The 16,351-nt window shown below is 36.0% G+C and overlaps 3 protein-coding genes across 3 annotated transcripts; 1 reads left to right on the top strand and 2 right to left on the bottom strand.

Moving 5' to 3' along the window:
• Positions 1–116: 116 nt before the first annotated feature.
• LOC311089046 (TLR adapter interacting with SLC15A4 on the lysosome) lies at positions 117–2,737 on the bottom strand. The gene is made up of 2 exons (XM_084123481.1): positions 2,534–2,737; positions 117–1,814 (listed from the first exon to the last, which is right to left on the bottom strand). The coding sequence occupies exons 1-2, from the start codon at positions 2,720–2,722 to the stop codon at positions 996–998; spliced, it is 1,008 nt and encodes a 335-aa protein (XP_083979607.1). The 5' UTR covers positions 2,723–2,737; the 3' UTR covers positions 117–995.
• A 2,055-nt stretch (positions 2,738–4,792) lies between these two features.
• On the top strand, positions 4,793–7,845 carry c9h13orf42 (chromosome 9 C13orf42 homolog). The gene is made up of 3 exons (XM_084123482.1): positions 4,793–6,028; positions 6,564–6,708; positions 6,994–7,845. The coding sequence occupies exons 1-3, from the start codon at positions 5,615–5,617 to the stop codon at positions 7,242–7,244; spliced, it is 810 nt and encodes a 269-aa protein (XP_083979608.1). The 5' UTR covers positions 4,793–5,614; the 3' UTR covers positions 7,245–7,845.
• A 907-nt stretch (positions 7,846–8,752) lies between these two features.
• rnaseh2b (ribonuclease H2, subunit B) lies at positions 8,753–12,332 on the bottom strand. The gene is made up of 11 exons (XM_084123479.1): positions 11,949–12,332; positions 11,619–11,690; positions 11,376–11,483; positions 11,185–11,261; positions 10,976–11,090; positions 10,809–10,873; positions 9,898–10,000; positions 9,733–9,814; positions 9,545–9,590; positions 9,155–9,232; positions 8,753–8,916 (listed from the first exon to the last, which is right to left on the bottom strand). Exons 1-11 carry the CDS (start codon positions 12,010–12,012, stop codon positions 8,806–8,808), a joined length of 921 nt encoding a protein of 306 aa, XP_083979605.1. The 5' UTR covers positions 12,013–12,332; the 3' UTR covers positions 8,753–8,805.
• Positions 12,333–16,351: the final 4,019 nt, after the last annotated feature.

Genomic DNA, 16,351 nt, shown 5'->3' with positions numbered 1-16,351 from the left:
CTTGACCGCATTACGTCTTTATCACTTTGCCAAATGATTTTAGTTATTTCAAAGGTTTTTCAGCCTATAAAAGCAAAAAAAAAAAAAAAACTACAAGGACACTGACCAAGCAAATAAACATTGTAAACATAATCTCGTTTTATTATGCATTTATTATTATTTATTATGGAAAAGCTCTCCTGCTCTCTCTTCCTCTCAAACGCACGCACATTCAGTACGGACACACACTCACACAGAAATGTTGTCAGTGCTGCTCTGGCAATTTTATCAGTAAAATAGTTTAACAACTTAAAATTTGCACGATATTTCTCACGAACGGTGTAATAACGGCGCTATTACACTGACATTGACAAAAACCTGACAAATGTCTTGAAATACATCATCTGAACAAAGTTTTGAGGTGTGGTAACCATATAAGCAGAATAATTGACTCCGGCCAGTTGAATTATTAGAAAAATAATGCACACCCGATGTTTAACGGCTACTCCGCTTTTTCTAATAATTCAACAGCCCAGAGTCAATTATTCCTTGCATAAAAGAAATGCCCAGTGACCTCTTGATTCTAAGACTATTAGTAGGTATTTATATATTTAATATTACTTTGACCTTTTAAATGCAAGAGTGTAAAAGGTGGTATTTTGTGTAACTAGGTGCAGTTGTCCCCAAAATGCTGATACAATCAAGGCATGGAAATATAAATGTAAATAATTATTTCAAAGCCAAATTTGTGCAGTAGGTGGCAGTAGAGAGTTTCTCAATATGTTCTATTACCCATTACATGTTTTTGTTCATCAAACAAACAGCAAGTTTCACAATGCGTTTACATTATGCTGCACAGCTTGATTACAGTCAGTGGGTTCATCAACTGGGGTCGTAATTTAGGATTACTATAGCTATAGCTATAGCTACTATAGTTGTTGCACGTTATATGAAAGTCCATCTCCTTGGTCTTACTGCCACAATGTTTCTTTTCCCACTTCTGCCTCGTATCCAACTCACTTTGTCTCAGTGGAGATCTGCAGTAGAGGGGTGCTGATCTCGCTGGACTGATAACTGCTGGTGACTTTCAGCAGGCAGCTGAGCAGCATGTCTTTGGCCCGTGCCGTCTCCATGTTCTGTTCACGGCTCAGCTGGAGGGTCATTTGGTCCAGGCTGGTCTGCAGTAGCTCAGAGGCCATGACCGGCCTTGTCGCCGTGGGTCCCTCGGTCAGGTACTCTCTGTACAGCTCCAGAAGCTTCTGTTCCAGGTAGCCGTTGAGCTGTGAGTTAGAGAGGGGCCGGCCGAACTGCAGAAGAGAGGGCCGTTCACGCCCGCTTTCTTCTCTCCAGCGCCTCGAGCTCCTGTACTCGTGGACAAGAGGAGGCAGGAGGGAGGGTGAGGGGACATCTCCAGACAGAAGAAAGGGCCCAGCCTGGGGGTCCTGAATGTGATTGCCCTGTACGTCCCCTGCACTGGGGCTGAGCGGCAGCACCTGACCACCAGCAATGTGTAAATCGTTGTAATGCTGACAGATGCTGTGGCAGCTCGAAGGCACTAAAAATGCCTCTGCTTCTATGGTGTCTGCCTGCCTGGGGATGTCCACACTTAGGGCGGGTTGCCGTCCTGTCGCAGGGGCGGTAGACGAAAGCTGCTGGGTCTTTGTCCGGGTCGTATTAGTGTGAGTCTCTAGAGGTGAGAGGACAGGGGTTTGCGCTGAGAGGGGATAAGTCAGCGGAGACGATGATGGTGCTGTGACCGTGTCACATGTAGGAGGATTTACACACTCAGGTTCAGCTTCGAACACCAAACACCACAGCTTACCCTCACACAGCATCTACAGCATACATACACAGAAGTTAAAGTGGACTTCAGTTCACACTAAACCGTTTAGAAAAGGAGTCTCAAACTCAAATGATCTAGAGTTGTTTGGGGGTCAGTAAAGAAATAAATAAATTCATACTTTTATTGAGCAAGTATGCATTAAATTGATATGACAGTAAAGACTTTTACATTGTTACAAAAAAAACTTTTCTTAAATAAATGCTGTTCTTTTGAGCTTTCTATTCATCGATGATTCATGAAATAAAATGGATCACTGCACCAATCACCACACAAATCAGTTTTGACATCACAGAAATAAACCGCATTTTAAAACATTAAAATAGAAAACAGTTGAAAACAGTATTATTACATAAATTGTAATAATATTTCAAAATGTATTTATACGATCAAATAAATGCAGTCTTGGTGAGCAAGATATTTGTTTCTAAAACATAAAAAAATCTTACAGATCCCAAACTTTTGAACAGTACTAGTGCATATTTAAAAAATGAATAAAAATAAATGTAATTAAAACACAATACAAAATAAAACTAAATAAATGACTTTATATAAATATATTTAAGGATAAATTATTAACATTTGAGGGGACATATGAATTATCAAAGTCAAATGTGGCCCATGGGCCAGTAGTTTGAGACCCCAACAATGTAATATTATTGTCCTCCTCACATCACCCAGATTACCCTAGATAGAAAGTTCCTTAAAGCTTACCTTTTTTTTTCTACTGAAGAATCTCTGGCTATTGAGCTGAGGTGGTTCTGTGTGGTTCTGTCTCCGAGTCTCTGCAGTATTTAAGCACTGCTGTGCTGTATATGGTTTTATTTCATTGTAAGTGGAAGTCGTGCTATAGTTCTTCAGTTTTATGCTCCAGTAAGGGAGGAAGTGAAAGTGCCACAGCATCTCAGACGAGCACACCCAATTGTCTCTGCTGTGTTCCCCCTAGATTTTCCTATTTTAGAAAGAGGGGGTCGTGGGTAATTTCCCTAATGGAGAGTATATTAACTTTAAATATATATAAACATAAAAGCTATAGCAGTTATATATTTTTTTTCTGGTGAATAAAAAAAACTATGTGCTAATAAGAGATGACCATGGTCCTGTTGTGGGTATTTATTGGCACATTGTTGTAATCTGTCATTTTTTTCTCTTAAACTCTCACACTTCATGCAGCTGTTATATGCAGTTTCATTAGAATTAAAACTAATGCCTATTTCTTCTAACATCAGTGTTTGCACCTGCTGCTATTTGGATTCTTATGTAACAGTTAATCTTCATTTCCTCACTGAAACCAAATAATCCAATTCCAGTGTAATTGAAACCACTTGTAGACATGGCATGTGTAGACTGAGCACACCTCTAGCACTAGTTAATCTGCGAAAGGGTTGGTGACAAAATGCTGCATCACCTACATTCATTATTCATGTGATCATCTGTCTATCTGTGGTAAAAAGAAAGATTACCTGATCAACCAACAAACAAATGAACAAGCACAAACTCAACACATTTCTATACTGTGTTTAGGTTTTATGCATTCGGCTATTTCTCACAATATTCTCACAGTATGCACTTAACATATAAGGCACAAAAATATGTTTTTTTAGTTGTTTTTAGAGTAATGTCTGTGAATTAATCAGTAGCCTACGTATTACTTTTAGACAGACAGAAATTCTGATCACAAAGTCAGTCAAATTTTCTGCCATTATAATAGCGACCTTAGAGTGCCATGCCATTGAATGAATTGTTTTTTGCATATTAGTTTACTATTGTGCTTTAATCTATTCACTGTAAAAAAAATCTAACCTCTCCATTTTCCAGTGACTGGTCACATCTAAATTTTTTAATTGGCCCAAGTGCAATTCTTGTTGCAATAGTCTGTTAACATTGGCTCAATGAGAAATAATACGTCAGACTAATTGAAAAATTTAGATGTAACCAGTCACTAGAAATTTTTGACTTGGGGATGTTTTTTTTTTTTACAGTGTTTCAAACAACCCACCCAAAAACAGCATGTAAAAAGCAAAAAAAAAAAAAAAAAAAAAAACCTGGTAGCTGTACATGTTGTTTCCAGTCTTGATCAGAATAAGGTGCAGTCTATACCAACTGTATGCTAAGGTGTTAATATTTTTTTAAACAACCCATTTAATTAAAAGAGTCAGAGAAAGGGCTAAAAAATAAACAACTAAAATGATGACTATATAATATATAACCTAGGGGAAAAAATAATAAACTCTCTCTATGGTGACCAGACAGCTCCCAGAATCCACCTAATACCTCACCAGAAACTTTAGCCGCCCCGTCGTAGTGGCTCTAGCTCAAGTGTTTGACTCATTAGTTGAATATGAACACACGGATCTTCCCAAGCACCACACTGTTAAAAAAAAAAAAAGAGTTGCTGCCTTAAGTTTTAAAGGTACAATCACCTTGGATGTTTAAGTCATTTCAACTTAAATTACATTAAAATGACTTAAAACAAATGAGTTGAATCTTGTTTAACTAACTTATAAAAAAAAGTTTAAAATTGCTTAACTTATATTGATGAGTTAAAGTAATGCAAAAACACATGTTGTCATAACTTGATTTTGTTTTTGTTTGTTTTTTACAATTGATTATAATTTTTAAAAAAAATTAAACAAGTTTTGATAATTTATCTGAGACATATAGACTATCTCAGATGTATCCACATGGTCATTTTGCAAAAATGTGATGGTATTGCCAAATCTTTTTCTTTTTTCTTTTTTGCAGATTGTCAGGAAACACAACACGTTCTTTTGTTGTTTCCATCATATCAAAACTAACATTCAGCATGGGAACCTTGAATTGGGTAGAAATTGGGTTCTTTTTTATATTAAAAAGAAGTTTGTATTAATACCCCTACTTTCCTTATGTGGGTCAAATACAAGTTTATTTTTCATTTTATATATAATATATATAAAAAACAACTTGACCTACATGGTCTTTTTTTCCCCACGCACCTATCACCTGCAGGTGTGCTATGGTGTTTGCGCTCTGATATAGGCTATAATATATATAAAATATATATTCAGTTACATAGTCAATGTTAAATGTTCCGATTTATAGGATATTTAGAAGGAAAGTAAATAGAAAATAATATCAAACTGTAATTTAGTAGATCTTTTATTGGCGATTTACATTATGATAACACTTCACCCGCAACGTCCTAAAAATTAAGTGAACACACATACATTGTGATAATAATTTATGCATAAGAAAATGTATCTAATGTAATCCAACGCATCATAGGGCTAACTGTGATGGCCAGCACATGTGTGTAGCCCAATATGTCCAAGCTTGGTTCATTATTAATTTGTTAGTGTAGAGTTACAAGCGCGCCGTTGCCATGGCTGTGTTAGAAACCTACCATGTCTTCTTTACGGCTGAGAAATGGTCATCACCATCGCCTGTAATGTGTCCTTTATGCGTTTGGCTCAAAACAGGAGTTCAGCACCATGGACAAGATCAACCAACAAACTCTTGGATCTGAATTTCATGAAGAAGACATAAAGTAAGTTTTCGCGCATGGTGCTAAGTGGAGAGGGATGTGGAGAAACAGAACAGGCTGACTGTCATCAGTAAAATCATTATATAGAACCCGATTACTAAAGCAAGATAATAAGTCATTTATTTTTACTAATTTTACGCTACTAACAGTATAAAGTGTCTTGATCAGGGGCACAATGATGATAGAACCCTCGTGTGGTTTGAACCAGCATCCTTTCAGTCGTCAGCCCGGATTTTTAACCACTAAACGACAGCACCCGGACACCGACTGTGATGTTTAAGAAAATCAACGCAGTTTTCCGTCCGAACCATCTTGGGCCTCGCTCACGGGACAGGTTCAGGTCTAATGAGGATTACCACAGCGCGTGCACCGTGAAACTGGTCCGGAGCACGTCGATGCTCGTGGTCGGGGAGAGCAGTCGCGCGCAGCAGGACTCCACACTGAAGAGGAGCGTGAGCGCCGTGAGTGTCCATTCCAGCACGGCCCTTTACTACTACCAGAGTCGAGAGGACCGAGTATGGCTCTATTCCCAGAACCAGAACTGCTTAGAGTACTTACAGGAACTGGTCGCGCTCAGGCGTCAGTACACCAAGAGCATCAATGACCTCAACAACAGCGAGCGGAAAGAGACCGTGTCCCGCAAGAAGAACCCTGCACCTCGGCCACCGCAAAACAGAGCTGCACAGGTGAGATGCAACATGGCAAGGTTTATACTGTATGTTGAGTATGTTTAAGCCTTACGGAAGAAGTAGTGAACATTATTAAAGGGCAAAGTAAGGTAAGTTGTGAAATCTATAGCCTATTAAAGGGCCATAATTTTTTCATCTGCGTTAAAATATGAAGATGCATTTTTTTTTTAAAGTTCAATCTTAGTTTGCATTATTTAGTTAAAGATATTCATAATATAACCATGAGAAGGTTTAATATTCCGAATATTTCACTAGGGATTAGGAGAATGTTGCTCCTGCTTTGCAGTTCCCTAAAATTTTTGTGAATGCTATGGGTTTAATTTTGTAAGGAAAATCTTTGATAATTCAGTTTGAAAAGTGGGATTGTGTGAACAGGCTTTTAATTTTAAGGAGGTACAGTAGTTTTAGTTTGATCCTTTATCAGTAGTTCCAAGAATAACAACAACCTTGATGAAACCGATGCTAAGGAAATACTGTTTGAATCAGCAATGCAACTTATCATAATACACACATCATCTTTTGTATTTCAAAGACTTCACGGCCTGAACCTTCTGCTCCACCAATCCCAAATGAGGAAGACACTCTCCAGTTCTTTGATGCAGTCATTGCAAGCTGTGACCCAGAACCCAGTCGAAAACCACATGTGGACAACGGGCATGCAGATGTGGACTTCATAGGTGTGTATGGAACTTTACATAAGACTGTCTTTACATTCAAATTCTAGAATACTCCAAAGTACTCTAAAGGCAGCATGGAAGATGGAGTTGCGGGATGTTGTACTTTATAGATCTTACTAGAAAGTATATTTTACTTTTATATTGTACTTTGTGAACCTTCAGGAAACATTAAAAAATGAACGTTTGGTTTTTTCCCTTAATGGTTCAGCCAATGTTTTTTATATATATATTTTTTTATTGTTTCATGTTTGATTCTATCCCTCCTCCAATTTTAATGTTTTCTAGTGGCAACCAGTACCAGTGAGCATGACCTTCACTCAAACTGGGTGCTTCGGGACCCTCGTCGAATCTCCATGACGGAGTCACAGCCCAAGAATTCAGATATCAGTCACGGGCAAGCAGCCCAGCGGAAGGGACACATGGGAAGCACAGGCAGCAGGAGATGTCTGCAACGAAACCCTATCCACCTGCCAAAAGTGGTAGAGAGTGCCTTTCAGACTCTGCGCTTCAAACCCAAGCTCAAGAAGAAAGACTAGCTGCTTAATCAACACTGTTATTCCACTGTTTGTGCCCAGAGGACAACTGAATGCTCACTGTTGTGTGATCAAGAAGTTGGGCCTGGTAGAGGACGTGAGCTCTGTGACATGTCAGTGCTTACTCACTGCCCAAGCTTCATAAATAATCCACAGCAGATTAGAATCTCTTTTTCAGTAGCTCTCCATAGCAAACGCTTAAGGCAATCAGCAGAGCATAAGCATTCTGCTTGACGTGGAACAATCATCCTACGCACTGATTCCAGACAGAGCAACTGGAATTTCCTTATCACTATATCTCAGATCTGAGGATCACCTATCTGATGAACCAGTCAGATAACCAGACGTATGAATGATCCAAAACACATCAAGGCCAGGGGGCCAGCTATTTACTGCCTAGTTACGATAGGTGAGAAGACTTTATTAGCCAAACGCAAAACTAAAACAATTTGACAACTACGACAACATTAACAGTAAAACTTTTTTTACTGCAGTCTTTCTTTGTATGACATCCCTCAAACTAGTAGTAGGTGCTTTTCGTTGGTAGGTTTGTACGTTTTTTTTTATGATTGTTTATGATGGTTTGTGATTATCTACAAGTATATCAATTACCCGGAAAAGAATGCTAAATCGTTTTAACTACATGAACTAGTTTAAGTTTCTACTATTGAGACTGTTTTTTTTAGCATTAAAACCTATAAAGAGGAACTAGACGCACGTGTTTGAATCTAGGGCTAAATAGGTCAGGTTTCTTTTTTTGAAAAAAGGAAGCAGGAATCGGGTATTACCCTTTCAGACTATAAAAACTAAGCTCAAAACACCACAACAGGTGCAATGAGTGTTTATCAATAACAGAGAATAAAGTTGAAGGAAGTTAACGACATACAGCTGAAGTTATCCTACATTATGGGCCAAAGAAGAATGTGTTATATTACATTACATACACTACTGTTTAAATATCTGGGGTTAGTAAGATTTTTTTTTATTTTAATAATTTAATGCTATATTTAGAATTGTATTAAATTGATCAAAAGTGACAATAAAGGTTACATTATTACAACAAATTGCCATTTCAAATAAATGCTGTTATTTTGAACTTTTTATTCATAAAAAAAATATTTAGCAGCACAACTGTTTTCAACACTGAGAATATGAAAAAAAATGTTTCTTTAGCAGCAAATCAGCATATTATAAGGATCATGTGACACTGAAGACTGGAGTAATGGCTGCTAAAAATTCAGATTTGCATTACAGTAATAAATTACATTTTAAAATATATTAAAATGTAGAACAGTTGTTTTAAATTGTAATACTTTTTTCACTATATTACGGTTTACTTTATTTTTTTCCAATCAAATAAACAGTCTTGGTGAGGATAAGAGACTTTCAAATACATAAACAAATCTTACCGACCACAAACTTTTGAACTGTATTGTATATCATTATCATATATATCATATTGTATATCACAGCACATGGTGAGAAGCCAAAAAAAATTAAATGGAGCAGAATTTATTTTCTATTAACTTTATTAACAAAAAATTTTTGACACTCACACTAACACTCAGTTCTTCTCTTGTTTGACTTTGGGACTGAAGAACGCTGCCATGCTCTTCATCCCAGTTTTGTCTACTTTGGCAAGACTCTTCTGAGCTGCAGTCATCTTCTTTGGTGGCTGAGATAACATAGACCATATTTAAAATGTTACAATTATCAAAACTGTAGTACAGTAGCTAAAATTAATCAGAAAACATACATTTACAACCAATAATATTTGAAGCATGAATTGCTGAATGATTTTTTTTAGGCATAGACAGAGAGAAAAAGATAGTTTAGCAGTAGTGCGTCATTCATTTTCTTTCAATGTTTGCATCTTTAATCCCATCACCACATTGTTTGTTATTCTAACTCACTTTTCGTGCAAAATCGCCACTGTTGAACTTGGTGTAATCTTCTCCAGCCTCTACTGGTTTATCTGACAGTTTCCGTTTCTATCAAATGCAAGACAGCAGTCAGAAAAACCAGGCCACCAAAAGATCTTTTTGAATCAAAGTGAACTGCTACACCAATTCCACTAACTGCATTCAGAAACAAAGCATTTATGACGCTTCTTGAAGCAATGACAAAAGCTGACTGAGTTTGAGAAGAAATGGAAATCAGAAAACAAATCACAACACAATTACAAGCAGATATGGTTAACATTGCATAAAATAAAGTAAAGCGAGACCATACGTAATTTAAATATAAAAATTCAAGCATGGCGGTAACATGCAAATATTTGGTATTTCAAGCAGTAAGATTACCTTGGAAGGTGGCTCTGTCTCTTTAGGGCTGGATATCTCTGGCAACCTTGTAACATGAGAGACTAAATGTGACTATGGATAACAAGGTAAAAATGTGAATGACAGTCTGGCAATAACCTGTTTGAGAGGACAAGTTTGTAAGGTTATGTGAACGATGAGTGCATGAAAACACATGTATGTGTACATACTGCAAATACTTGAGGAGATCTTTGCTCAGGTCTTCACTAATGTACTCTGATATGAGACCATGTGCGTAACGGAGGTAGTCCTCTAAAAGGATAACAAATACCATTATATTAGCAACACAATGCATACAAGCATGATCCGTCTCTATTTATTCATCCTTTTTTTACCTTCAGTAGCATCTTCCTGTTTGACTCTGACAAATGTGCTGGACTTCACTCCTCCACCCACAGATATGTTGCTCTTTTTGAGTGTGCTTACTGTCCGCTGAACCTGAAAGAATTTTTCAAAATTCTTTTCAAATAGGGTTAAGGTTAGGATGAAAATTCTTATTATTGAAATTAGGGCTGTCACAAATTATTATTTTGGTAACTGAGTAATCAGTCGATTATTTTGAGGAGTAATCGAGTATCAGATATTTTTGTGGTAATAAAAATAGACCTAAGCAAAGACCTAAGCCTTTAAAATGACTTAAATACATATATAATAACAATGAGGCAATAATATTTGGTTCAAATAAAGTATCAAAAGCAAGTGAACATATGGTTTTATAGAATAAAATAATCATCTTATAAATGCTACAGCCACTGTAATTTCATGAAAAAGAATGTGGACATCAAAACATGCAAAAAAATGTTTAGAAACATATTGATGTATTCTCCTGTTTTAGCTGAACTTACAAATCTGATAAAATGGCGCTCTCACATTGCGTTCTCAGATGAATGTTATAAGCAACCCAAACCCACAGCATATATTTATATATATATATATATATATATATATATATATATATATATATATATACTATATTAAAATATATTTATTTAACCGAATCACAGTCTTTGTGAATTCAAAATTAGCACTATGCTATAGTATGGTTTTTATATTGTGTAGCCTTAGAAAACGGTCTAATAATGCGGTTCATGGATTCTCGTCTGTGAAATGCGCCACTTACTGTATTTTGCCAGATACTCAACACAGGTAAAAAAATTTAAATCGAGTACTCGAATTTAATCGAGGAACCGTGACAGCCCTAATCAAAATGGGGTTTTATATCATAAAAGTTCAAAATTGCTTGAACCTTTTTCTTAAGCCACTCCAAGGTCTTCTCATGGTTATATCTGTGAAACTTCTGACCACCACCCTCTGAAAAACAGGATTCCATTTATATATGTGGCACAAAATTTTGACATCATACTGTATCTGTACATGATCTGGCACTATATACATGCCTACAGACTCGCACACCTTTCTCATCAGCCACATGATGAAGGGAGTCCACTCCCTGTTTGCATTGCAGAAGTCTTGTGCATCCAGGGTAATCCTCATCCATCACCATCTGCTTCACCGGTTGGAACTTTCCCTACGAGAAGAGTGCTAGCATTACTCGTGAAGCTCATGTGAACAACAACAGACTGACTTTTACTATCATATTTGCATTTCAACTAATCGTTTACCTCGGTGGCGACACTGCTAATGTATGGCAAAAGCAGAAATAAAGGATCAATGGAAGTCACATACAGCAGTCTACCATCTGAGGACACACAGGAATAGAAGAGCTGTTAGTTCACTTAAATGGCATCAGCAATTTACTAGACAACTAGTACAATCACATGTTGAATGGATAGTTCACTTTCTGTGAGCTTACCTCTTTGCACTGTCTGTCCAATAAACCAAGATTGAAAGTCTTCAGAAAAGGCTTTAACTTCATAAACACTGATATCACCACAGCTAAATAGGTACAGCGAAGAACTTCCTGCACTCACAATGACAGAACTGTCAGTCAGTTTCAGTTTATTTAGCTGATAGACAGGATGACTAAATAAAGGTATATATCCACTAAACTGTCAGTTGCAGTTGATTAAATTGTTATTGTAACACTAAAAGCCACCTGTAGCAGGATTCTTTAGTTTGATGAAGGATGGATCACTGTCTTCGGATCTGCCTGTGTCCAGTGCTGAATCTGAAAGTGAAGGGTCAGCACATGCCACAAAACTCAATTAAATATGGATTTATCAACTGCATAACAGAACTGCATGTAGATTTAGGTGGGCTAAAAAGGTAACTTACACTCACGCCAACGTTTACATTAATAATGCACACTTAAAAACATTTTTTATAAGCCACAGAAAAAAAAGATGTGCACTGAAAACTATGTAAACAACTTTTCTCAAAGTACAAGTATGTAGCACGGAACACAGTGTAAATTTAGTAAATGTACCTGGAGCAATGACAACCCAGCTGTCGTTGTCGGTGTGCGCAGAGCGTTTCTTTTTAGTGGTCATTTCAAGGATTGAGTTAAAACGTTAAACTGTAACAAACGGTTTTCTGATGTGTATAATGTAAACGCGCAAGGCCGGTGAGTGAGTAGATGTTCTGCCTCTAGAAAAATGGCGGCAAATATTTGTGTACCGTTCAAATAGGTGTGTGAAACATACAAGATTTATGTTTCATAAATATAACATAATAGCCTGGCTGTGCAACATAATAGATTTCTCAAAAGTAAGTAAAAAAATTTTTTTTTCTAAATGTCTAACAAATGTGAAGACAGAACAACACCTCATTTGAAATTGCGTCTACACAGCCACCCCTCTCTCAAAATGGTACAGTCTTCCAGAATTCCTTAAAGACATAGTAGCACATTTTTACGCATCATTAAAAATACAGTTGTAAGATATTTCTCGATATTCTTCACATATTTTGTATATGCAATTTGTAATATGCTATTTATTTAAAAGTCATCTGTCTGTCGCATAACTACTGATTTACAATCTATGTAATCTATAGCCTTAAAATGACTAAATTATATTATGCATCATTTTACCGTTTGGTAACAAAACAAAACAGAAGACAAAAATAGTTTATGTATAAAGAACATAAATTAATCTGTTTAACTTTGGGTGCAGCCTTCTGTTTTTTCTGTGTAAACTATTATAATTTAAAATGTCTTATAAATGTTGAGAAAACTTCAACTAAATTAATAAATAAAGAAATTAGTGACAATATAATGTCATGATTTTAACAAAATCAAATTAAAAAATAACAAAAAAGTGAAAACATTTTGTTTCTACATTGTTTAAAGGCAGGTTAGGAGGTGTGACATGTTAACCCTGTGTGAAAACCCTTTAGCCTACCACCTTTTGTATTCCCAGTCAAAAATGACCGCCTTATAAAAATTGCTTGTAAATCGCTGGTTATGCAATATTTTCACCAAATATTGGATTCAATCTTTTTTGTCAACATGTTTTGTTTCAGTTAGGACAACTAGGTTTTGTATTTATTTTTGGAACTGATTGGTCATATCTTTTGCACCTCAGTTTTTAAGTGAGAAAATGTTTTATTTGTGGATACTTTTGTCAATATTCATCAAAATCTGGATAAGATTGCACTGTTTATCACACTAGTGTGCTTTAATGTTAAACCAGGAAGTTTGTTTTAAAATGCTTTTATTTTGTACAAAATGGCAAAGTCACACTTGTGGTGTTTCCAGGCAAAAATGACTAGCCTACAAAAAAAATTGCTTTAAATATATATATATTTAACTTGTTTTCTTTCAATTAGGACCGGTTTTGTTTTGTATTGTTTTTTTTTTGTTTTTTTTGTTTACTGATTTGTATAGGCCTCATTGATCTGAAAATAAAGTTAATCTCTATGAAAAAGAAAGCCTTTGATACTCAAAATAGTTTTCTGTGTACATGAACATGCTCCTTAACACTAAATGATTCTCTTATTTTCAGTCTCCCCAATGGATGGTCATTTTTGACCAATATAAGCTCAGATCAATGAGGCCAGTCAGTTTAAAAAATAAATACAAAACCTGTCCTAACTGAAAGACAACAAATTGACAAAAAAGAGGGGGTCACAAAAAAAAAGAGCAAAATTGTTGTTTCCACAAAAATTGGGGAAGCAGTGATACGCTGGGTGAGTAAAGCCAGTGGCCTAAGTTTTCGGGGGGAAAGAAAATCATCCCCGGATCAAAAATGCCTTGAAAACAACATGAGGGTTAATCAATGTTTCAAAAATGTATGGCCAATAGACAACACTTTTAATTTAATCAAGAAATGTCAGCACAAAAGATCAAAACTCAAACTAAACATAGGCCTGCCAACCTCTATACAAAATTGATGTTTCTATAAGTCACCTCAAGATGGCGCCAGTATCTTGAAAATGCATAATGTAACTCCCTCAGGCAGAATTCACCAATAGCACTGCTGATTATCTGCTGGAAAGTTCTAGACATCGTTAGAAGAAATCATAATTATCTTATTCTCACGTCTTCTCAATCACATTGAAACAAAGCTTTACTGGCTACATATTTCAATAAAATATCAAAGAACTCAAACATAGCCTACAATATTTTAGACACAGGAATTAAATGAAAATGGTTCAAGTAAAATAATTTACAATAAATAGACCAAATGCAAAAAAAATAGAACAGAGATATGGTTTACATAATGTCAATAAATAAGTGTGTTACAGTATGTGTTTGAGAACTGTCCATGAGACTGCTACAGATTCTCCTCTCTTTTCTTTAGAACATTCGTAGAGTCTGTCGGCTACTTGGTCAGAATGTGACTCAGCTTACCATTTCTAATGATTCATGTCTCAGTTTATATTGTGAGAGCAAAGGAAATGTGTCTTTTTACACTTTTGTCACTCATTAAAATAACTAACCAAGACATGCATTGACACAATCTATGGGTGTGCATTCATGTGTTGGTTGAGAATCAGGGACCCCCCTGTTCTGCCATAAGTCTGTGGTATTCAGGTCAGCAAGGTCTGCTGAGCAAGGACATGGTGGAGGGGGAGCAGGGACTCCAGGACATCCCAGCTGTACAAGAAATTAACCATCGAAGAAGAAAAGAGAAGTTTATTTTATATAGCAAAGTCAGTTGTCATATATGTAATGCTCCAATCATTTTTAATCAAAAGGCCCATCACAGTTTAGTTTTGAAAAAATATATTACAATTTTAACACCATATGATTTCTTAATATTCTAAAATATTATGCTGATTAACATGTATTTAACAACAATAATCTGTCTATAAAATACTCTAATAGTGAAGGTAGATTGTTCCCTCTCATCCACTGCTCATTTATCTTTCTTCCACAGACACCATTAGCCTATTGAGAAACTTCATTTGTGTTGTAAGAGGCAGACAACGAAATCTGGTTGGAAAAAACTTCAAGGCATGCACACACAGTGACATTTCCAGCTCAGACGCGTTCTCCACATCTGACTTGTTGCTCTGTTTTATAAACTGGTTGATGGAGGCGCAGATCAGAATAACGATTCTTATTTTGCATCTGAGCCTTACCTCCTCCCACACACATGCAAAATTAAGCAAACAGCAAACCCATCTTGCACATTAACATAGCTGGAAAGAAAATAGTGGCATTTTACAGGGGACTTGTTTTTAGTTTTATTCTTGCATACACATGAACACACACTCAGGAGGGAAATGCACATATACACCAGCACATCAGTCTAAACTGGGTTGAGCCGTGCAATCTTATCGCTCATCATCAACTAAAAGTCACACGCTAACTTGTCTTGTTCTAATGTGTGGCTTATGTAAACTACGTGAGGTCCATCTGAATTTATAGCTATTTTAGTAGCCTACGATGGGCAACCTATAAAGATGCGTTTCATAAAATGACCACCAATCGTCGTTAATTTTCATTTTCGATGGACACGATGAAAATATCGTGTTTTGACATTAGGAGGTTTGATGAGTCAGACAGAGCGCAATCTATCAGATAACATATAATTTTCACTAATTGGTCGTAATTTTTTTTTTTTTTTTTCGCGATTATAATACGAACTAGCGTTTTAGTGTACGTGTAGCCTAAAATGTAATCGTGAAGGTAGCCTATCACGCTTGATGAAAAAGTCGGAGGCGTCCGTGATAATAAAATCTAATTAATTTTGTCAATTATAATCTTAGCCTTATTATGAAATAGTAACATTGCTGTAAAAGTAACAAAGCTGTTATGTATAAACTGTGAGCCATTTTACAAAATGTAGCCTATAGCCTATTTAAATCACATAATCCGCGTTTTTAAATAAGCAGCTTTACGATATGGATGGGATGGTGGATTTATGTATTTTCATACATGAAAATTGTTTGTGAAAAATGTAAGTTTCACATTTTGAAACTATAGTAGTAGCCTAACTGAAAGGATACGAAGAAATTCGTTAGCCATTCATACATGCAGCTTGTTTGGTTAATAGGCTAAATGAATTAGTCGAATTAATTAATTCGTTGTTCTACATTTTCATTTGTTCATTTGTGTTGTTGAAATCCGAGAATTATGCTTTTCTTTAGCAGAGAGATTATTTTATTGCTTTAAACTTTTTTTCGCAATTTTTCATGTTTACTTTCATTACTTTACGTCTCGAGTCGTGGTGAAATACCAGCAGATTGATTGATTGTGTTTGGAATTGGTCAAGATGCTTTGATTCACCACTAAAAGAACGATAATAATAACGAAATCAGGCAATATCTGACTGTTTTCACTGATGAACGGCATATATATTAAATCCATTATGCTAAATTGTTTAGGTGATTGTTATTTTATTAGATTAGGCTATTTTGATGGATACCTGTTTATATATTTTT

The sequence above is a fragment of the Abramis brama genome (genome assembly GCF_963993115.1).
Source record: "Abramis brama genome assembly, chromosome: 8".
NCBI lineage: Eukaryota > Metazoa > Chordata > Actinopteri > Cypriniformes > Leuciscidae > Abramis > Abramis brama.
This window is presented reverse-complemented; position numbering and strand designations above follow the sequence as displayed.